The sequence below is a fragment of the Balaenoptera borealis genome, assembly GCF_965194805.1.
Source record: "Balaenoptera borealis genome assembly, chromosome: 3".
NCBI classification, from domain to species: Eukaryota; Metazoa; Chordata; class Mammalia; order Artiodactyla; family Balaenopteridae; genus Balaenoptera; species Balaenoptera borealis.
Window position 1 is genome coordinate 27,531,969 of NC_138866.1, and position 22,909 is coordinate 27,554,877.

At 40.5% G+C, this 22,909-nt stretch overlaps 1 protein-coding gene across 4 annotated transcripts in view; it reads right to left on the bottom strand.

Annotated features, from left to right (window-relative positions):
• YLPM1 (YLP motif containing 1) overlaps positions 1 to 22,909 on the bottom strand; it is a 68,727-nt gene that overhangs the window by 23,464 nt on the left and 22,354 nt on the right. For all 4 annotated transcript variants that reach the window (XR_014242287.1, XM_082383835.1, XM_082383834.1 and 1 more), the window contains exons 5-8: positions 10,515 to 12,626; positions 7,760 to 7,880; positions 1,328 to 1,748; positions 1,122 to 1,214 (exon numbers count right to left, since the gene is read on the bottom strand). Coding sequence is in view for 3 of the 4 variants with exons in the window: in XM_082383835.1 (XP_082239961.1) it covers positions 1,122 to 1,214; positions 1,328 to 1,748; positions 7,760 to 7,880; positions 10,515 to 12,626 (2,747 nt within the window). In the remaining variant the exon portion in view is untranslated. The remainder of the gene's footprint in view (positions 1 to 1,121; positions 1,215 to 1,327; positions 1,749 to 7,759; positions 7,881 to 10,514; positions 12,627 to 22,909) is intronic.

Below are 22,909 nucleotides of genomic sequence, written 5' to 3' on the forward strand. Positions count from 1 at the left end.
TTGTTGCCCTAAATTCAACTTATAAATCTTTTAGCTATATTAAAGGGAGGCCCACATTCGAAGAGGCCCTCTGTGAGCTGGCCCCTGCCTAACCCTAGTTCCCTCTCTGATCTCACCTCCTACTACTTTCCCCATCTCTTTGTGATGCAACCACACTTTCCTGTTCCTGAGACCTACCACCTGCTGTTCGCTCTGACTGGGACCATCTGTTTGCAGATGTTTCATGGTTGACTCCTTGTCATTCGGCTCTCAGCTTCACTGTCACAGGGGCCTCCTCTGACCACTCTGTCTAAATTAACCACCTTCACTATCCATCACATCAAATGTTTCATTGTCTTTATAATACATTCAAAGGTCTGAAACGATCTTGTTCATTTATTCGTTTGTTTTTCCCATTAGAATGTAATTTCATAAGCACAGAAACTTTTATTTTTCTCATGTTGAATTCCCAGTGTCTAGAACAGGGATTAACAAACTTCTTCTGTAAAGGGACAGACAGTCAATGTTTTATAGGACATACAGTCTTTGTCGCAACTACCCCAGCTCTGGTTTGTTAGCATAAAAGCAGTTGTAAACAATAGCTAATGGGAGTGTGTCTGTGTTCCATTAAAACTTTATTTCTGGGGTGGCACTTTATTTCCCTGGTGGCACAGTGGTTAAGAATCCGCCCACCAATGCAGGGGACACGGGTTCGAGCCCTGGTCCGGAAAGATCTCACATGCCGCAGAGCAACTAAGCCTGTGCACCACAACTACTGAGCCTGTGCTCTAGAGCCCACGAGCCACAACTACTCAGCCCACATGCCACAGCTACTGAAGCCTGTGCGACTAGAGCCCGTGCTCCACAACAAGAGAAGCCAATGCAATAGGAAGCCCGCGCACCACAACGAAGAGTAGCCCCTGCTTGCCACAACTAGAGAAAGCCCGCACGCAGCAACGAAGATCCAATGCAGCCAAAAATAAATAAATTAATAAATTAAAATAAAAAAACACAAAAACTTTATTTCTGAACACTGAAAAAAAAAAAAAAAAGGGAGGCCCAGATAATCTTACCAAAAGGGAAATCATATGATAATTGGGTCCTAAAAGGTTTAAAAATACTGATCTCTCTGGGACTCCTACCTGTTTCAAAAGTTGATCTTTCAGGTAGTGGATCTGGACGTAGAGTTATTCTTTCTCCATAGGGTATCTGTTCAACTTTATTAGTGGATATGTCTGGTAAACAAAATCAGGGATAAAAACACTGTAAGAGTGAAGCTTAAGGAAGCCAAAGCTGAAACTAACAATTCCTTTAGAATCCCAAATACAAATTTGCCACTTTCACTCACCTCGGCCATGGCCATAATCGACAGTCTGCTGCACTGGTGGTGGTTTGGACATTGGTGGCATACCCATAGGCACCGGGCCAGGAGGAGGGATGGAAGGGTGAACAGGTGGGGGTGGTAACACTGGAGCAGATGGAATCGTTGCAGCTTCAGGTTTAAATTCCGAATTCAGTCCTTGTTCATCATTTGTATCCCAGAGGCCATAGAAAGAATCTTCATCCCAGCGTTCCTGTTCCATAGCTGAAGTCTGTGGCTTTAACACTGGAGGGGGAGGTGGCGGCGGAGGAGGAGGGGGTGGCGGTGGCGGTATTGGGATAGGCGGCCTGGTCACAGGAACAGATGATCTTGCTGGTGGAGCAGAGGGTCTTACAATTGAACCTGGTGGTTTACCCATAGGAGGGGGTGGTCTATAGGACCCTGGAGGCTGGAAAAAAGAGTAAATGGCTTAATGAATGAGCATACCATCATGTTTTCATGTATCAGTAGAAATTAAAATCTGGTTCTCAATCCATTGAAGAAAAATTTGATATATTGAACTTACTCAAAATTCAAAACTTTTTGTACTTTAAATTTAAAATACACCATTAGGGAGAAAATACGTGCATATCACCTATCTGATAAAGGACTTGTATTCAGAATATAAAAATCTCTTATAAGACAAATAGTCAAAAAAAATATGGGCAAAAGATTTGCATATAGTTTTCCAAAGAAAACATATGAATGGCCAATAAGCCCATGAAAATATGCTCGACATCATTAGTCATGAGGGAAATGCAAATTAAAACCACAATGAGGTACCATTTCATACCCAGTAGAATGGCTATAATTGATAAAACAGACAATAACAAATGATGGCAAGGATGTAGAGAAACACAAAGACTCTTAGACTGCTAGTAAGAATGTAAAATTTCCACTTTGGAAAATGGTCTAACAATTTGTCAAAAAGTTAAACTTCAATTTACCAAATAATTCAGCAGTTCCATTCCGAGGTCTCTAACCAAGAAAAACATGCCCCCCCAAAGACCTGCACACAAATATTCACAACAGCATTATTCGATAACCCAAATGTCCATCAACTGGTGAATGGATAAACAAAATATGGTATAGCCATACAACAGATTGTTACTTGGCAATAAAAAGAAATGAAGTACTGATTCATGCTATAACATGGATGAACCTTGAAAACATTATGTTAAGTGAAAGAAGCCAGACACAAAAGACCACATATTGTATGATTCCACTTAAATTAAATGCCCAAAAAGGCAAATCTATAGGGACAGAAAGTGGATTAGCTGTTGCCTGGGACTTGGGTAGGAATGAGGATTAACTGCAAATTGGCACAAGGGATCTTACTGGGGTGATGAAAATGTTCTACAACTGGATTATGGCGATGGTTGGACAACTCAGTAAATTTACTAAAAATCACTGAATTACAAACTTAAAATGGGCAAATTAGATGATGTAAATTATACCTCAAATACCTTAGGTTGGTTTAAAAAAGGAAAAAAAAAAATGCCCTCAACACTATCACCTCCTCCCTTCCCTGCAATGAACCACCCTCTTTTTCTTCTCCTTCCAGAAAAATTAGGGTGCTAGCCAATTTGATACAAATATCCCAGGCCCACCTCAAACCTACTGAATTTCTGTGAGTGAGGTCCTGGCATTAGTTTAAAATAAACAAAACTTCTGTAATTCTGATGTTCACCACCTGGTTAAGAATCTCTGCTATAAACTATCTCCCCACTATGGTAACCTATCTCCTCCACAAAAATAGTGAATTTCCAGTGAGAGAAACAAACTCTAGCTAGCTCCCTCACTTCTATCTAATTGTCTGACTGACAATAGTAGTTTGTGGCAAGGCTGGTACCAACACACAACATCAGAACCGGGAAACAACAAAACAAAGATACCAAATGGGACATTTAGTAATCTCTCTGACAACCACCAAATGTCAACAGAAATGTATATTAAGGAAACAGTAGAATCTCTTGGTAGATAGGTTCTATTTACTTAATATTAAAACCCAATTGTCAAATTTTATTTTAATCTTTACAATCAGAGATAATTTTAATCTCTGATTCGAACACTCTTTACCCATTTCTCTTAGTTCTATGTTTCTGGTTTGTTCTATTGACAAACAAATTGACAGCTACTTTAGACCTTGGAAAGCCAACAATACACATTACTTATATATTTATTCATACACAGGCTGCGTGTTAAACTTTTTGAGTAACAAAATTACATTTTGGCTAATAACGTAAGAAATATTATTTAACAAGAGGCCACTATAGGCTGGAGTTAAAGACAAATGACTATTAGGTAAATGATGTAAGGTAAACTTTAGGTTACGGCACTTTAAACTTTGTTAGGGAAATGCCTATGCATGACAAAGCTACTGCGTCTGGAGCACAGCTATCCAGACATGCTTTAGATATAAGGATTCTGGACTGTGTCTACAAATAAAAAGTGTTTTTTTCATATTACATAGTGAAAGCAATACATACATTTGTGAAAAACAGAACACTCCTACAGTATTTACATGAGAAAGGATTAATATCTGTACCATACTAAGGATAACATAAATTAGTAAGAAAAACCTTAAGAGTCAAATAGATAAAACAGGATTTTTATAAGAAATGTAATTAACAATTATCAGAAAATATTCATGTTCACTAATTATCGAAACTACCAAACATTTTATTATTTTTAAAAATATTTATTTATTTGGCTGCACCAGGTCTTAGTTGCGGCACGCAGGATCTTCGTTGCCGCACTCGGGATCTTCGTTGCTGTGTGCGGGATCTTTAGTTGCAGCATGAGGGATCTAGTTCCCTGACCAAGGATCAAACCTGGGCCCCTGGCATTGGGAGCGCAAAGTCGTAACCACTGGACCACCAGGGAAGTCCCATTACCAAACATTTTAAAACATTTTATTAAAATATTAAATCTTCCAAAAATATTAAGTAGCTGATGCTTGCTAGGCTATAGTATAGTTGTTATATAACTATTTTAGAGAGCTGTTGGCTATATTATAGGAATCATTAAAAATGTCCTTGTTCTTTAACTAAAGTATACCACTATAGGAGTTTAAAAGTACTTTTAAGAAGTGATCTAAAATAAGAATTTGAAGCATAATGCATAGTGGTTTGTAGAAAATAAAGAATGCAGATGTAAGCTTTTATCTATAGAATGGGTAAACAACAAGGTCCTACTGTATAGCACAAAGAACTGTATTCAATATCCTGGGATAAACCACAATGGAAAAGAATATTAAAAATGTATGGGGTTTCCCTGGTGGCGCAGTGGTTGGGAGTCTGCCTGCCGGTGCGGGGGACACGGGTTCGAGCCCTGGTCTGGGAGGATCCCGCGTGCCGCGGAGCGGCTGGGCCCGTGGGCCACGACTGCTGGGCCTGCGCGTCTGGAGCCTGTGCTCCGCAACAGGAGAGGCCGCGATGGTGAGAGGCCCGCGCGCCGCGATGAGGAGTGGTCCCCACTTGCCGCAACTGGAGAGGGCCCTCGCACGGAAACGAAGACCCAACACAGCCAAAAATAAATTAATTAATTAATTTTTAAAAAAATGTGTATAGGGGGCTTCCCTGGTGGCGCAGTAGTTGAGAATCTGCCTGCCAATGCAGGGGACACGGGTTCGAGCCCTGGTCTGGGAAGATCCCACATGCCGCGGAGCAACTAGGCCCGTCAGCCACAATTGCTGAGCCTGCGCGTCTGGAGCCTGTGCTCCGCAACAAGAGAGGCCGTGATAGTGAGAGGCCCGCGCACCGCGATGAAGAGTGGCCCCCGCTTGCCGCAACTAGAGAAAGCCCTCGCACAGAAACGAAGACCCAACACAGCCATAAATAAATAAATAAATAATTTTAAAAAAAGTGTATATATGTATAACTGAATCACTTTGCTGTACAGCAGAAATTAACACAACATTGTAAATCAACTATACTTCAATAAAAAAATATTAAAACTAAAAAAAATAAGAATTTGATACAAAGACATTTATTAACATTGTATTAATAAAAGATTAGAAACAAAGGTTTAACTTTGTTAAATGGAATAGTTTTAATAAATTGTGCATCAAAAATAAAAAGCATGTAGCAATATGTTAAAATGTTTATGATTGATTTATCAAGTGAATAAAGCAGAAATGTGGATCTATGATCTAGAGCTTCTACTATTTGCTAAGAGAGTCAAAGATAAAAGATGTAGTTCCTATCCTTATGAAGGACAGGCAAGATAAGAGAGAAGGCAAGACAAGATAGAAGGCAAGACAGACAAGAAAACAGACAATCCAAATACAGTATGATAAGGGTTCTGACAGAGGCCCATAAGATGTTACAGGCGTACATGCAAGGGCAATTGTCTTACACAAGTGGAAGAGAAGATACAGAGATGAGTTCTAAAAAATAAACAAGAATTAACTAGTTGGAGGAGAGGATAGGAAGAGGAAAAAAAAAGAAACTCTAGGTTTAGAGAACAACATGCATATGCAAAGGCATGGAGAAGTAAGAGCCAGTCACACTCACAGAATTGTCAGAAGCTCCATGTGGAGGGAAAGTAAAGAGAGGGAGTAGCAAGTAATGGTAAGCAGAGCTTGGGCCAGCTCAGGAAGAACATAAAAGGCCAGGCAAAAGAATCTAGATTTTATCCTGAAAGGAACACAAGAATACTGAAGCGTTCTAAAGCCAAGGTACAACATGGTGAGATTTATGTTTTAAAATGTCCATCTTGGAGACTTCCCTGGTGGTGCAGTGGTTAAAAATCCACCTGCCAATGCAGGGGACGTGGGTTCAACCCCTGGTCCGGGAAGATCCCACATGCCACAGAGCAACTAAGCCCATGAGCCACAACGACTGAGCCTGTGCCCTAGGGCCCATGCACCCTAGGACCCGACACCACAACTACTGAGCCCACGTGCCACAACTACTGAAGCCCGCGTGCTGCAACTACTGAGCCCGCGTGCTGCAACTACTGAAGACTGCATGACTACAGCCTGTGTTCCGCAACAGGAGAAGCCACCGCAGTGAGAAACCCGTGCACCGCAACGAAGAGTAGCCCCCACTCGCCACAACTAGAAAAAGCCCGTGCACAGCAACGAAGACCCAACGCAGCCAAAAAAAAAAAGACATAAAATGTCTGTTTTGGCCAGCAGTCACATCAGTGCTGCCTAAAGTAAAGTGTAGGGTAGTCCTAACTACAAAGTGGCATGAGAGAACTTTTGGGGGCAATGGAAATTTTTTTTATCTTTTAGTATACATTTGTCAAAACTCAAACTGTGGGCTTAAAACATATGTAAATTATAACTCAAAATTTGATTCAAAAAATATTTTAAAAATAATCACTCTGGAAGCAGAATGAAGAATGGATCAGAGGGGAATGAGATGGAGAGAGATGAATTAGGGTGTTTCTGAAATAATCTAGGCAAGAACTGACATGGGCTGGAACTGAGGTTGTAGGGAAGTGGAGGATAGAATACTTGAACAATATTAAAAAGATAGTAAAATTAATCAACAGAATGACTGAACACAGAAGGTTAGGACAGAGAAAAGAGTTACGGCTGACTTCAGGTTTCAAGTTCGGGTGACTAGGTGATAATGAGGAGAAAGAACAAGTTTTCATGGAGGATGGTAATGAGCTCCATTTTAAATATGTTGAGTTTGGCAGGAGACACACCCAGAGAGAAACCCTGTAGGCAGATGGATGCATACACAGGCCAAGAGATATGATTTGGGGAGTCAACATCATGGTGGTTGCTGACATCAACAATTACATCTGAGTGTTGTGTGTTAGATTAGGATGGAAGGGAACGTTGAGAAATGAAGAGTTAATCTGATGAAATGGTTCAGTAGTGTTTTTTTTCTCTCTCTCACTTATATTTGCATGATAACATTTTAAAAGCCCATCACTGGCTTAAAGGTAAAACAACAACAACAACAAAATGAAAGCAAAACAAGGGGAGAGCTTAATCACAGAAGTCTTTAACGTAGCTTCACTGCCTGAACTGGGGCACGAGGTTCAACCCCTTCCCTAGCTAAGGACTAGTAGCCTGAAGAGGCAGGGAGACTACGAAGCTCACATGAGCAGGGCTCACAGGGAGTCCCTGCACTGTCCAAATGGAAAACAGGACTATTTGAACAAAAAGGATTACCAAGAAAATTCTACAATTTTGTGAACACCAAGCCATATATATAGTTCTGGTGTGCTTGGTGTACTTATCAAACCCTGGGGGAAAAAGCATTTCTGTCACACTTTCGACCATACTCATAATATTTTCAAAGGTCCATTACCATTAGCTTTTTACTTTTCCAAAATTTACATTTTTTATAGAGGAAATTTATACTTATTGTAATACAAAAAAAAAAAATCAAACGACATACAAACATACAAAGTAAGAACCATTTCATTTTCTGGGCACATATTTTCCCATACCGGATACATTCCAGGTCTTGAAGATGTATTCTGCAATCTCGAATCCTGGGGTGGTAGATGGTCAGGCATCTGTGGCTCAGACCCATAGTCTTTCATCTTTTGAAGCTGTTCTTTCTGTTCTCTGTAAACAAATAAAATTGCCATTGTACATAAGGCATGTGTTCTCCATTCCTAAATAACTATAATTAATATTGAAGAACAAAAAAGGAAACTAAAACCTTTTTTCAAACCCTCTACAGTGCCCATAAAGCACCTCCAGGGTAATACTCTCTTGCCTTTATGAGCTAACTGATCAGTCATCTACGACCTATAAAATAATGATAAATTATTGAAGATCTTCAAGGACCGATTCTAGAACCTGCCTCTTTAGTCTATTTTAATATCTCACCTACTTGTCATGTTTTTCTTTCATCCAACAAAAATCTCTCTTGCTATTTTTTTCTTTGTTCAATAGTCTTTAGATAAGAGGTTGCAAAATGGTGGCACATGGGCCAAATATCAATGTATTTGGATATATATGAATATATAAAAAGGTTTTTTAAAATTTAGCTTCCATATTAGTTTTAAAATCTGAGCTAGCTGCCATTACTTACAAAGCAAAATAACATATTTTTCCATATAAATTCAAATTTTAAAGAGATCTGCAGACACTGGGCCTACATTCCCACATGCCAACAATCAGCTCAGTGGAGTAGTGGCTGCCTGCTTTAGATGAAGCAGTTTGCCACAGTCCTCACCAAACCCAGTAGAGTTACACTGACCCGCTTTCACTCATTTTAGTTACCTGTGTGGTTCTTGTGGGCATTTTAGTTTACAGCCCCTGCTGTATACAGTGAGAACAGTTATCAGTCTAAACCTTTAAAACAACGCTTCATACTCCTAAAGAGTAGTTACGTAACTCTTCCAGTTTTTCTTTAAATCGCTGGTCAAATTCCCTTCACTTTTCCTTACAATGCCCACAGTAAACACATACAACATCTACCACAACCTCTTCAGACCTTTTACAATTTTCTCCCTACCATTTTGTAAAGTGTAATGACCCAAATGGACACAAAGTAAGGGTCAAGTATAAAAAAAGATTATTTTCTGCCTCATGTAAATCATACTATGACTTTCCCAATACAACGTGAGTGACTTGTATTTAACTATGACCACTCTTACCCATCACTTCACATATTTTGTTTTATTATGTGGCCTAGAAAGAGCTTTAAAAAAAGGATGATGAGGCACCTTGTATCCAGCATTTCTATACAAAGCAATAACGGGTGAAAAGGAAATTTCAAAAAGGAAAGGAAAGAAACCTTGGCAGCTTAGTAACACCAATCAGCTTGGTGCTCTCCATAAACAACAGATTTTAGAGTTGGACAGACTGGGTTCAAATTCTAGGTTTACCAATTCTAGTAGCCAAGTGGTACTCTCTGAGCCTTAGTGTCTTTGGTGAAGTGAGAATACTATTACTTATCTTTGCAGGCCTTTGCGGTAAGGATTTGAGATAGGAGGATTGAGATAATACATGCTAAATTATCAGCACAGTGCCAGCACAAAGTAGGTGTTAAATTAAAGGTGTCCATAATTTAAAAGTGAACAGAGAATAGCTAAATGTTCTATAGCATACTTTCCACATTTACTACTATCTTCAGGAGTAATCTGGAAAAGTCAAATCTCTTAGAGTGTATCTTCTATAGACCACAGAAATCTGTTTTGTTTCCTGAGGCACCTGATCTTTGATCTTTACTTACAGGTATTTTTCCTCATACTTTTTTAGTCATAAAGCTTCAGTTATAATTTCAATTGGCATAATCCACAAATGTAGACCAGAATTGAAAAATGAAAAAAAAACACAATACATTGGAATATATCAAAAACTAACCATTAATTTATTTTCACAAAACATTGCTAATTCCTAAGAAATTACTCAAAAAGTAATTTCTCATTGTAATCTGTCAGTGACTCCTAAATTCTCATCTCAGGATATAGTTGGTATAAGGATTACATGAATTAATACATACAAAGCACTTAGTACAGTTCCTGGTACATAGTAAGCGTGCAATAAATGTTAGCTTTTATTATTACTGCTACTAATGGGAAGCATTATGTAGATACCTATACATAGTTGGGTGATTGTAAATCAAGAAATCCAAATTCTATTCTCCATCTCACAAAGAAAATATTTGATTATGTAGAAACAAGTAACATCCTCAAGTAGAGATACTGCTTCTAGTTATAATGAAAGATAAAACATCCCCAAAAGAAAGAATCAATAGTTAGATAAATCTGAGGCTGCTTCCAGGTAAACCATTCTTAGCTTCAACAGAGAAAAATATAAATCCTTCCAGCACTTTCCAAAGTTATACCAAAGATTAGTGAATATGAAGTCTATCAGATCTAATACCAAAGAACAAACTGCCTCAGGGGAAAAAAGGGATTTTACGTATGAGCTCTGTGAAATCCAGAGCACTGGAAAGTTGAAGTTTGAACTTGAAACAATCACAGGCATGGCATGTCGGCAACATATCTACAAAAGCCAAGAATGGCTATCAAATTTTCATATTTCAGGACATAAGTTTATAATTAATACAGTTCCTAAATATCCATCCTACCCTAAAACAGCACTCAATGACTAGAAATTAAAATTAAAATCATGTGGTAAGAACTTGAACAAAAATGATTCCATTCAAATACAACACATCATTTTAAAAAGAGCAGTCTGAATGCGGTTTTGACTAAAAGAAATGATCTTAAGTAGTTAACTTACCGAAGCATTTTCAGTTCTTGTGCAGCTTTCAAAATGATTTCATGCTGCCTCTGACTGAGAACCATTACCCCTCCAAGGCCTTGGTCAGAGTCTAAGTTTGCATCCGACCCCATCATTTCAGAAGAATGATGTGAGGAGGGCATATGTTCCGCCATGGGGGAATGTCTATCCACATCAGATGGGTACCATCTGTCTGACAATCGTTCTCTTTCCCAGTCCATTCTGTCAGGAATATAATCTCGCTTTTCCCGCCATGTATCTCCTCTTTCTGGGTACTCTCGGATCCTCAACTCACCCCTATCACGGAAATCTCGATCATACCCATGGTCTCGATTTCTTTCTTCTCTCCATCTATCATCCCGATATCTATCCACAGGTGGAAGAGGTGGGAGGGGTGGTAAAGGTGGAATAGATGGAATATCTCGTTCACGGAACTGTGATTCTTGTTCATCCAGTGGTCTCCCATAATCTCTGTCCCACTCATTATCCAAATTTCTATCATACATATCCATAGGTCTTCCGATCCGATCCACGTCCCTGTCCAAGTCCCTGTCCATTTCCCTGCTGTAGTCCTCATCCATATCCTGATCTCTCTCCCAATCATCCCACCAAGGGCCTCGTCTATCTCCATCATGAGATCGAGATGGTGCCGAAAACCTGTCCTCTCTGTTATATGAATCTAGTGTATCATCTTGATAGTCATGTTCACATTCTCTCCAGTATCTCTCTCTATCCCAATCATCAAGTCTTTCTCGTTCCACTGGAGCATTTCTACCATCTAATGGGAACTCTTCATGTCCTCTCTCTTCTCCATGGTTCCATGTTGCCCTAGGAGGCTCATCTCGGTGATATGAATACATTTTTTCCCCACCATCTCCTGGTTCTGGTCTAAATGGACCTCTGTCACGACCAAAATCTGGTCTTCCCAGACCCCTCTCCCGACTGCCAGGCCCTCGAGGTGGTCCCCTCTCCCTGCTCCCAGCTCTTCGGGGTGGTACTCTCTCTCTACTCCCAGGTCTTCGAGGGGGTCCTCTCTCCTGGCTGCCAGCCCTCCGAGGTGGTCCCCTTTCTCGGCTGCCAGCTCTACCCCTCTCCTGGCTGCCTTGCAGACCACCTGGCATTTTCTCCCGACTGCTTCCTGGCCTCACCAACCCTCTGTCCCGGCTGCCTTCTCCTCTACTCATCTTCTCTCGACTGTCTTCTCTTCTACCCATCATTTTATCACGGAAGTCTTCTTGCTTGACCAACCCTGGGCCACGGCTGATTGCCTGGCCTCTACCTCTATTTACTAGTCCTTTATCCCGTGTGTCTTCCATTCTGCCTTGCCCAGGACCTCTGTAAGATGAGCTGCTGCCTCGATTGCCTTCTAACCTATTATCTCTGTTATCTGGCCGAGGCAGCCCTTTATCTTGGTTGTTTTCTGAATGGGGCAGACCAATACCCAAAGGTTTAAAATCATTATCTGCAGTTAGTGATGATGATGTTGCTACTGCTGTTCCTCCCTCCATCCCCCCTGTTTTTGAGGGAAAAGTAGATTGAGAAGGTACAGGTTTATTTGCAAGGGGTACAGGCTGAGTAACAGCTTGGGCTTTGTCCATTTGAGTCTCCATACTTTGAGAATTCTGGTCCCAATTAGAAGGCTCTATGGGCCCTTCCGAGACTTCGCTTTTAGGTGGCTCTTGCTGAGAGTCGCTTAGATTCTCATTTGACTGAGCCGCCTTGGCATCCTTTACATCTGCAGCAATGGAAAATGCAGCTGATTGCATTTTAAAATTCTTCTGCTGGTTACTACTGGTGTCTGCTAATGGTTCTTTGTCTCCTGGTTCTGCTTGTGACTTAGGTTGCTGCTGATGTTGCTGTCCAAAAGCTGGTTTGGGGCCTTTCCACTGTGGTCCACTCTGTCGAGGACTGAGGGATGTATTGGGGGTAATATAGAACTGAGATGCTGGCCCCCGGGGAATCACTCCCCATTTGCTTTTAGCACCCTCTGTTGGGTGACCTTCATATCTGGGTCTTGGCCCATCGGGGCGATTTCCTTCAAAACGAGGCCCTTTGGGTCTCGGTCCTTCACACCTTGACCCTAAATCCTCAAATCTTCGAGGACCATCAAATCTACAAGTAAAACAAAAGATATTACTCAAGACAGTAATGCAGAAAAAAAAAATTCTCCATGTAAAAATATTTAAGGCAATCTTGCCTTAGTATCTGTTTACAAAAATGACTCTTAGTCATTAAACAAACCCTGAGATATCTATATCTTAGAACCAGTATGTTAAGGTGGCAGAGCTCAGAAGGTCTCAGGACAAATCTCCTGCAGCAAGTCACTGATACACTGAATTGTTAAAAAGCAATTATAAATATTGTGCCTTAGTAGACAGAAAAGTCCACTCATTTCAAACAGAAAAAAAAGTCCCGTAGCTAATTCTGAAAGTACTTTTAGAGTTAAATTATAACTAAAAACTAAATATGAAACAATTAACAAGATAATATAGGATGATTATAGATACTGTTGGAGCTAACATTATCATCTTGACTAATTGACAAAAGTTTAAAAAACAGCAGCCAGCTATGTCTTAAAAGCATGCCCTGACATTTAAAAATCTGGACAGATATATTTTTGCTATGGACCCACTTGCATATTTGGTAAATATTTAGTGTATATCCTCTGTCAGGCACTATGCTACATCCAAGGGATACATGAATAAAATGTCTTCTTTGCCCTCAAAGGGTTTACAATGGAAGAGAAAGAATCTAAGTGTAAATAACTGCCAAAAGGTACAATGACTAGTCTATCTGCACATAATAAGGGCAACAGAGGAGAGAATGGTCAGTTCTACCAGGGTGAAGGTGGTGCTCTCCAATAAAGGCTTTATATAATAGAAGATGCTTAAGTTAACTCTTGAAAAACAAATTCTCAGAGATCAGGTTAACAGAGAGTATTGGAGATGACGGGAGTGGGTGGCAAGGACATCTCAGGCTAAAGAAGCATTATGAGGAAAGGCAGAGAAACATAACCAGCATAGCATGTTTGGCAAACAGTTTAGCATGGCTGAAAGAAAGAGGAAACAAAGTCTAGGACACCTAGGAAAGGAGAAGGAGTGGAAAAGCAGCACACTAAGAGATAAGGTAAAGAGCCAGGCAAGGGTCAATCTCCAGAAGACCTTGTATACCTCGGTGGCATGGACTACTGGTACACCTCCAAAATTCATTCCCCCTTTTTCTACAGTAATTGAGCCTCTCCATTATTAGCTAGACATAAGGATAGCCAGACTAAAGACTCTCTTTCCCAAACTCTCTTGCAGCTGGAACTTTTAGCCATGTTCTGGCCAATGAGCTGAGAGTGAAAATGATTTACACATCCTTCCAGGTTGTAAACTTAAAGGGAAGAACACATCCTTCTCTTCACCATTTTCTTTTTCATGCTGGCTCTGACATGGTGGTGAGGCATCCTGAACCATGTAGATAAGGGCAACATACTAAGAGATGGTAAAGTAACAAATCAGAAGGAACCTGGATTCTCGACACTGGAGAGCCACCATATAAGTCCTGAGAGAGAATAAACTTCTAACTTGTTAAAGCCATGTGACTTTGGATCTCTGTTACAACAGATGAATTAATTCAGCTGGGTAAGAAGTTGGAAATTACCTTAAGCACGTAGAGCCACTAAATATGACGTGATTTTTAAAAGATTTCTCTAGCAGAAAAGTAGTAGATGGATAAGTGGGAAAAGCTAATTGTAGATTGTCTCTACAATTTGAGTAAGTGAAGGTGAAGTCTGTTCTAAGGCAGTGATTGATATGAGGATGTAAAGGAGGAGATAAAAGTGAGAGATGTGAAGGAAAGTAAAGCTGATAAATTTTCTAACAGGTGGGATTAAAATAATGGAAAAGGAAGAATTTAGGATGGTTCCAAGGTTTTTGGCTTCGGTGATGGTCATGCCTTTCATGCCTCTAATGAGAAATAAAAGGGTTTTTCTTTCATTTGTTAGGGAAATAAATGAGAGTAATAAATTCGGTTTCAGCAAAATATTAACTTCCTATCCCTGTGACATCAGTCTTTGGTAATCTAGAAGTCTTAGTTTCAAAGGGAGAATGCTTCTATCAGGGGACACAACAATGACTCTATTAAACTCCAGTTCAGACTGCCATCTGGCCACTTTGGGTTCTGAATCAACAAGCAAAAAAGGGAGTTACTGTACTGGCTGTGGCGGGGGGGGGGGGATTAATCCTGTCGTTCAAGGGGAAATTGGGTTATTTCTACACAGTGAGGGTGAGGAGTATGTCTGGAATGGAGGAGATCCTCTAGGACACCCCTTAGTACTTCCATGTCCTGTGATTAAAGTCAACAGAAAACTACAATAACTCAATTCAGGCAGGGTTGAGAATAGCTCAGACCTTTCAAAAATGAAGGTTTGGGTCACTCCACCAGGCAAGGAACCAAGACCAGCTGAGGTGCTCACTGACAGCAAAGGGAATATGGATTAAGTAGAGGAAGAAGGCAGTTATAAATACCAACTGTAATTACATGACCAGTTGCTGAAATAAGGGCTGTGATAGTTATGAATATTTCTTCCTTAACGTTTGATATTAAAGGTTTAAATATATATTTATTAGTCAAATATCTTTTAATTGATTTTTCTTCCTTATCATCTAACATAAGATGTATTAATACTAGCTAGCTTTATAACTCAGAATTTAAGTTACAGAATATCAAAGAGGGGATGTAAACCAGCTAGGGAGAATGAAGATTTCCCCAAAGACAAAAAAGGGGCTTTATAATCTTTTCTGGGGAAAGGATGAGAAAATTTCTGGTTGTCCAGGGATAAATGTTTCATGTTAGACACAAAAATCTCCCCTGTGACCCACCCTAATAAGAAACATAGAAGAAAGAAAGAAACATGGCTGGAAAATGTACTTCAGCCCAGCCAAGTCGACACTATATAGAGTCACCGCAAGGAATTAAAAAATACATAAACTCATGCCGCGGAGCGACTAAGCCCGTGCGCCACAACTACTGAGCCTGTGCTCTAGAGCCCAAGAGCCACAACTACTGAAGTCTGCGTGCCTAGAGCCGGTGCTCCGCAACAAGAGAAGCCACCGCAATAAGAAGCCCGTGCACTGCAACGAAGAGTAGCCCCTGCTCGCGGCAACGAGAGAAAGTCTGCGCGCAGCAACGAAAACCCAATGCAGAAATAAATAAATAACATTAAATAAATAAATAAATAAAAATAAAAATAAATAAACTCACTATAAACAGAGAGAAGGGGCTACCAGTAGATGAGAATTTTGTTTTTAAATTCTGGAAGACAAAGAACAAACATGAGTGGTAACATATGGAGCAGGAAGAAGCCGCAGTTTAGACTGCTGGTAGCAGAGAGGGATACAATCAAAATGGGGCTGGCTTGCCCAGAGAAACCCAGAGAGGATCAGGATTCTCAGAATCCAGGGATGCTGGGGAAAGACAAGTAAGACTTGGGGATAAAATTATGTAAATTAAAATCTATATTCAGAACCACTGATCAGCTTTTCCCTGGTCTTTTTTTTTTTTAATTATTTATTTTTTGGCTGTGTTGGGTCTTCGTTTCTGAGCAAGGGCTTTCTCCAGTTGCGGCGAGCGGGGGCCACTCTTCATTGCGGTGCGCGGGCCTCTCACTATCGCGGTCTCTCTTGTTGTGGAGCACAGGCTCCAGACGCGCAGGCTCAGTAGTTGTGGCTCACGGGCCCAGCTGCTCCGCGGCATGTGGGATCTTCCCAGACCAGGGCTCGAACCCGTGTCCCCTGCATTGGCAGGCAGATTCTCAACCACTGCACCACCAGGGAAGCCCTCCCTGGTCTTGAATGTCTCTAAATGCATGAATTTGAGGGTCCCGTAGCGTTAGCACAGTTTTTTGCCCTATCACCTAAAGCAAAGTCTGACAATTGGTTAGCCCCCCACATACACACAGAGCTCCCAATCAGCTTCAGTGTCTCCCACTCTTAAATATAAATGGACAACCAGAGATCACAATATATTTGAGAAATGTCTCCAAAATGAAAAGAAGAGACCAAAGATAAACAGAACATGGATCTGGAGGAAACAGACATAATGCAAAAAAAAAAAAAACAGAAGAGAACTTAAAAAAAAAAAAACCAACTCTCAAGTTAGTATCCTCAGAGACATTCTTTTTTTTTTTTTTTAATTAATTAATTTATTCATTCATCTTTGGCTGTGTTGGGTCTTCGCCTCTGTGCGAGGGCTCTCTCCAGCTGCGGCAAGCGGGGGCCACTCTTCATCGCGGTGCGCGGGCCTCTCACTCCCGCGGCCTCTCCCGTTGCTGAGCACAGGCTCCAGATGCGCAGGCTCAGTAATTGTGGCTCACGGGCCTAGTCGCTCCGCGGCACGCGGGATCCTCCCAGACCAGGGCTCGAACCCGTGTCCCCTGCACTAGCAGGCAGATTCTCAACCACTGCGCCGGCAGGGAAGCCCTCAGAGACATTCTTAAAGATACTGTATCAGTAAATTGACAACAATTTGCTATATATAAAAAAGGATGAGGGGTCTCCCTGGTGGTGCAGTCATTAAGAATCCACCTGCCAATACAGGGGACACAGGTTCAAGCCCTGGTCCGGAAAGATTCCACATGCTGTGGAGCAACTAAGCCCATGCGCCACAACTACTGAGCCTGTGCTCTAGAGCCCACAAGCCACAACTACTGAGTCCACATGCCACACCTACTGAAGCCCGTGTGCCTAGAGCCCATGCTCTGCAACAAGAGAAGCCACCACAATGAGAAGCTGCCACGCTGCAATGAAGAGTAGCCTCCACTCACCGCAACTAGAGAAAGCCCGTGTGCAGCAATGAAGACCCAGCACAGCCAAAAATAAATTAATTTAAAAAATAAAATAAAATAAAATAATAATAAAGATCTTGCGCGCCACAACTAAGACCCATTGCAGCCTAAATAATAAATAAATATTAAAAAAAAAAAAAAAAGGGGCTTCCCTGGTGGCGCAGTGGTTGAGAATCTGCCTGCCGATGCAGAGGACACGGGTTCGAGCCCTGGTCTGGGAAGATCCCACATGCCGCAGAGCAACTGGGCCTGTGAGCCACAACTACTGAGCCTGTGCGTCTGGAGCCTGTGCTCCGCAACAAGAGAGGCCACGACAGTGAGAGGCCTGCGCACCGCGATGAAGAGCAGCCCCCGCTCACTGCAACTGGAGAAAGCCCTCGCACAGAAACGAAGACCCAACACAGCCAAAAAAAAAAATAAATAAATTTATTTAAAAAAAAAAAAAAAAAAAAAAAGGATGAGGACCTCCCTGGTGGCACAGTGGTTAAGAATCCACCTGCCAATGCAGGGGACACGGGTTCGAGCCCTTGTTCGGGAAGATCCCACATGCCGTGGAGTAACTAAGCCCATGCACCACAACTACTGAGCCTGCGCTCTAGAGCCCGTGAGCCACAACTACTGAAGCCCGCGCACCTAGAGCGTGTGCTCCGCAACAAGAGAAGCCACTGCAACTAGAAGCATGCACACCACAACGAAGAGTAGCCCCCACTCATTGCAACTAGAGAAAGCCTGTGCAAAGCAATGAATATCCAATGCAGCCAAAAATAAATAAATGAAAAAATTTATTAAAAAAAAAAAAGGATCAGGGCTTCCCTCGTGGCGCAGTGGTTGAGACTCTGCCTGCTAATGCAGGGGACATGGGTTCGAGCCCTGGTCTGGGAGGATCCCACATGCTGCGGAGCAACTGGGCCCGTGAGCCACAGCTACTGAGCCTGCGCGTCTGGAGCCTGTGCTCCGCAAAAGGAGAGGCCGCGATAGTGAAGGGGCCTGCGCACCGCGATGATGAGTGGCCCCCGCTTGCCGCAACTGGAGAAAGCCCTCGCACAGAAACGAAGACCCGACACAGCCAAAAATAAATATAAAAATAAATAAATAAATAAGACCCGGTGCAACCAAATTAATAAATAAAAAATATTTTTAAAAAAAGTAAATATAAAATAAATAAATAAAATTTATTTAAAAAAAAAAAGGATCAGAACCAGAAGAACTGTAGAATTGGTTTTTAATTCTCAAAATTTAAAAAAATGCAATAAAAGGATTAGAAGTATCTCAGAAAGTACAACAAAATGAGAGAGAATAGAGACAAATATAATCAATCCAGCAGGTCCAAATCCTACAAATGAGGAGTTCCAGAAAGATAAAAACAGAAAATAAGAGTACAAAAATAAATAAATGAAGAAATAGGACAAAGAAATTTCCCAGAGTTAAGAGACTCTAATCTCCAGATGGAAAGGGCCCAGCTCACTAAGTATCCAGTACAGTCAATAAAACTAAACAAACAAAAACCACTATAAAATATTAAAAGAAAAGGGATTAAATAAGATTCTGGCAGTAGGGAGAAACCAACTAAAAAGGAAAAGAATCAAAACAGTACAACAGCTACACTAGGTAACAGAAGAAAAGAGAATGCTCGCTGACCCTAAAACCTTGACCTTAAACGCTGATCCTAAATTATGTTCAACTTCAGTAAACAGTATATAAACAGTATTAAATAGTATGGTACAAAAACAGACACACATATCAACGGAACAGAATAAAGAGCCTAAAAATAAACCCATGTTTATACTAATTCATGACGAAGAAGCCAAGAATATAAACACAATGGAGAAAGGATAGTCTCTTCAATAAATGGTATTGGGAAAACTGGACAGCCAAATGCAAAAGAATGAAACTGGACTATTACCTTACACCATACACAAAAATTAACTCAAAATAGATGGAAGAAAAAAAAATAGATGAAAGACTTGAGTGTAAGACCTGAAACCATGAAACTCCTAGAAGAAACATAGGCAGTAGGCTCCTTGACATAGATCATGGCAATGATTTTTTGATTCTGACATCAAAAGCAAAGCAACAGGGACTTCCCTGGTGGTGCAGTGGTTAAGAATCTGCCTGCCAATGCAGGGAACATGGGTTTGAGCCCTGGTCTGGGAAGATCCCACATGCCGCGGAGCAACTAAGCCCATGCATCCCAACTACTGAGCCTGCAAGCCATAACTACTGAGCCCGCATGCCACAACTACTGAAGCCCAAGCACCTAGAGCCTGCGCTCCGCACAACACAATGAGAAGCCCGCACAACTCAACGAAGAGTAGCCCCCGGTCGCCACAACTAGAGAAAAGCCTGAGTGCAGCAGTGAAGACCCAATGCAGCCAAAAATAAATAAAGTAAATAAAATTTTTTAAAAAGCTTACTTTAAAAAAAAAAGCAAAATAACAAAAGCAAAAATAAAGTGGGACTACATCAAACTATAAAGCTTCTGCACAGCAAAGCAAATCATCAATAAAATGAAAAGGCAGCCTACTGAATGGGAGAAAATATTTGCAAATCATGTATCTGATAAGGGGCTAATTCCAAAATATATAAAGAACTCATACAACTCAACAGCAAAAAAAGAAACAATCTGATTTTAAAATGAGCAGAAGATCATAGACACTTTTCCAACAGACAAATGACATTTTTCCCAAGAAGATACACAGATGTCTTTCCAAAGAAGACATCATGAGAAGATGCCCTACATCACTAATCATCAGGGAAATGCAAATCAAAACCACAATGAGATAGTACTTTACATCTGTTAGAAAGGCTATTATCAAAAAGACTAGAAATAACATGTGTTGGCAAGGATACAGAGAAAAGGGAACCCTTGTGTACTATTGGTGGGAATGTAAACTGGTGAAGCCCACTGGAAAACAGTATGAAGGCTCTTCAAAATATTAAAAATAGAACTATCATATGACCCAGCAATTCCACTTCTGGGTATTTATTGGAAGAAAACGAAAAAACTAACTCAAAAAGATATATGCACCTCCCCCCCACCCCATGTTCACTGCAGCATTATTTACAATAGCCAAGGTATGGAAACAACCTATGTGTCCATTGATGGATGAATGGATAACAAAGATGTGGTATATACATTCAATGGAATATTATTCAGCCATAAAAAAGAATGAAATCTTTTCGTTTGCAACAATATAAATGGACCTGCAGGGCATTATGCTAAGTGAAATAAGTCAGAGGAAGACATACTATATGATCTCTCTTATATTTGGAATCTTAAAAAAATTTTAATTAATTAAAAAACCAAGCTCTTAGATATGGAGAACAGACTGATGGTTGCCAGAGGCAGGGTGTGGAGGTGGGAAAAATGGGTAAACTTTTTGTTTTCTTTTGTTTTTTAGTTTACATAAATTATAATAAAAATATATGCAACCTCAAATTATATATCCAAATTACTAATCAAGTGTGAGGTTAGATTAAAACATTTTCAGGCATGCAAGGGCTCAGGAAACTCCAACCCACAACTTCTTAGTTGAGCATGCACTCCAGGAAAAGGAGGCACTAAACCACAAACTGGAAGCCATGAGATTCAGTAAACAGTGAATCCAATCTAGAAGGATAGTCAAGGGAAATGCTGGAGTAACAGCCATATGACAGATCTTGAGAGCAGCAAACCAGCCAACCAGCCCAGGCAAAAGCAAGAGAATGCATGAATCTGGGGGAGAGATCTCAAGAGAAAAAGAGATGTTGCTTTTGAGACTGGAGTTGGAGGATTATTTTAAAGATGTTGCAAGAAGAGGGACTTACCTGGTGGTTCAGGGGCTAAGCCCACGTGCCACAACTACTGAGCCCGCATGCCACAACTAGAGAGAAGTCTGTGTGCCACAACTAGAGAAGCCTGTGTGCCACAGCTAAGAGCCCACGCGCTGCAACAAAAAGATCCCGCGTGCCGCAACTAAGACCCAATGCAGCCGAATAAATAAATAAAATAAATATATTTTTTAAAAAGATGTTGCAAGAAGAAAGGCAACTGGAAATTCTAGAGGAGTTATTATGCTAAAGGAAATGTAATCACGGTACACTGCTTGCCTCTATGAACATTATTTACTGAATGAAATAAATATATTGGGCAGATGGGGTTAGAGAACAGTATAAGAACTAAACCTTTATCTATCAGAATAGGAAGTAAACATGTAGTATCTAATGTATAAGTATACATGTATAAGTCAAAAAAGTAGCAACACATTATTTAGTGATATGAAGGTAACTACCAAAAGAAACAGCTAAAGAATTAAAAGATGTCATTAGGAAATACGTCTAGGGTGGTTTGGGGCAGTGGGTGGTTGTTTCTCTTGATTTTTAAAAAACTATGTGCATGTATCACTTTGATAAAAATGTAAAATGTATTTCTTTAAAAGACACACAGAGAGTGTTAGCCCAAACCAGGAAAAGGGCTTCTTCTGAGACTACAAGAAAGATTAGGATGGCAACTTAAGTAATGGTAAGGCCGAGAAGTGAGTTTCATTGGGCCTGAAAGCCTTGATTCTCTCTGTGAAGCAGGAAGCTAAATTAAAGATACAAAGAGAAATAATAATGTTTGCTAAGACAGAGAAAGCAGCATTAGCACAGATGGTCTATGCAAAATAGTGAAGGCTTGACACAGCTATTGTTGGACAAAGAGGAAAGGAGCTGACCAGGTGCTTGTCAAAATTATGTCACAGGGAACTCCCGGTTAGGACTCCGAGCTTCCACTTCGATCCCTGTTCAGGGAACTAAGATCCCACAAGCTGCGTGATGCAGCCCAGAAAAAAAAAAAGGTACGTTGCAATGCTAAAGATAAAGACCACATATTTATGAAGGAAAAAAAGTATGCCATTTCAGGTTTTGTGATGATTTGGTTCCTTTTCTTGAAGTTACACTTATTAATTCAAAGTGTCTGAAATAACACCTTAGGTCATTAAAGATATGTAAAGTCATCTGTTTTGTATTGAATTCAGCAATTATTAGTTCATATAAGTGATAAGAAAAGACTATATATAATACACAAGTCAGTATAAGAACACTTTTCAACATGTTAGCTAGTGTTATAATCAAATTCTGAATATGAATGAACTGCTTTCTAACTAAACCGTGAATGCCTTGAGAATTTTACCCACAACTAAGACATTCTGGCATAAGCAACATTTATTGAACACCTACTAATTGTCATGTACTGTGTTAGCGTTGGAAATAAACTGATACCTAACCTCAAGGAGTTCACAGTCCATAAGAAGAATGAAACAAGTAAATCAACAGAACAAAATTTGATAAATATGGGGCATGTTGGTCTTGCTCACTTAAGTATCCCCAATGTCTGACTCACTGAAAGATCTCCACACATAATTATAGAAGTGCCATCCCCAGGGCAGGAAAAGTAAGAATTGATAAAGCAAAAAATGACAGAAAGGGGATTCCAAACAAGGAAAAGAGCATATGCAAAGGCCAGAGGAAAGGATAAAGGAAGCAAGAGGCACTAAAAGGTGTGAAGATATAGATGAAGTGAACATGGCGGAAAAGTTGTAAAACG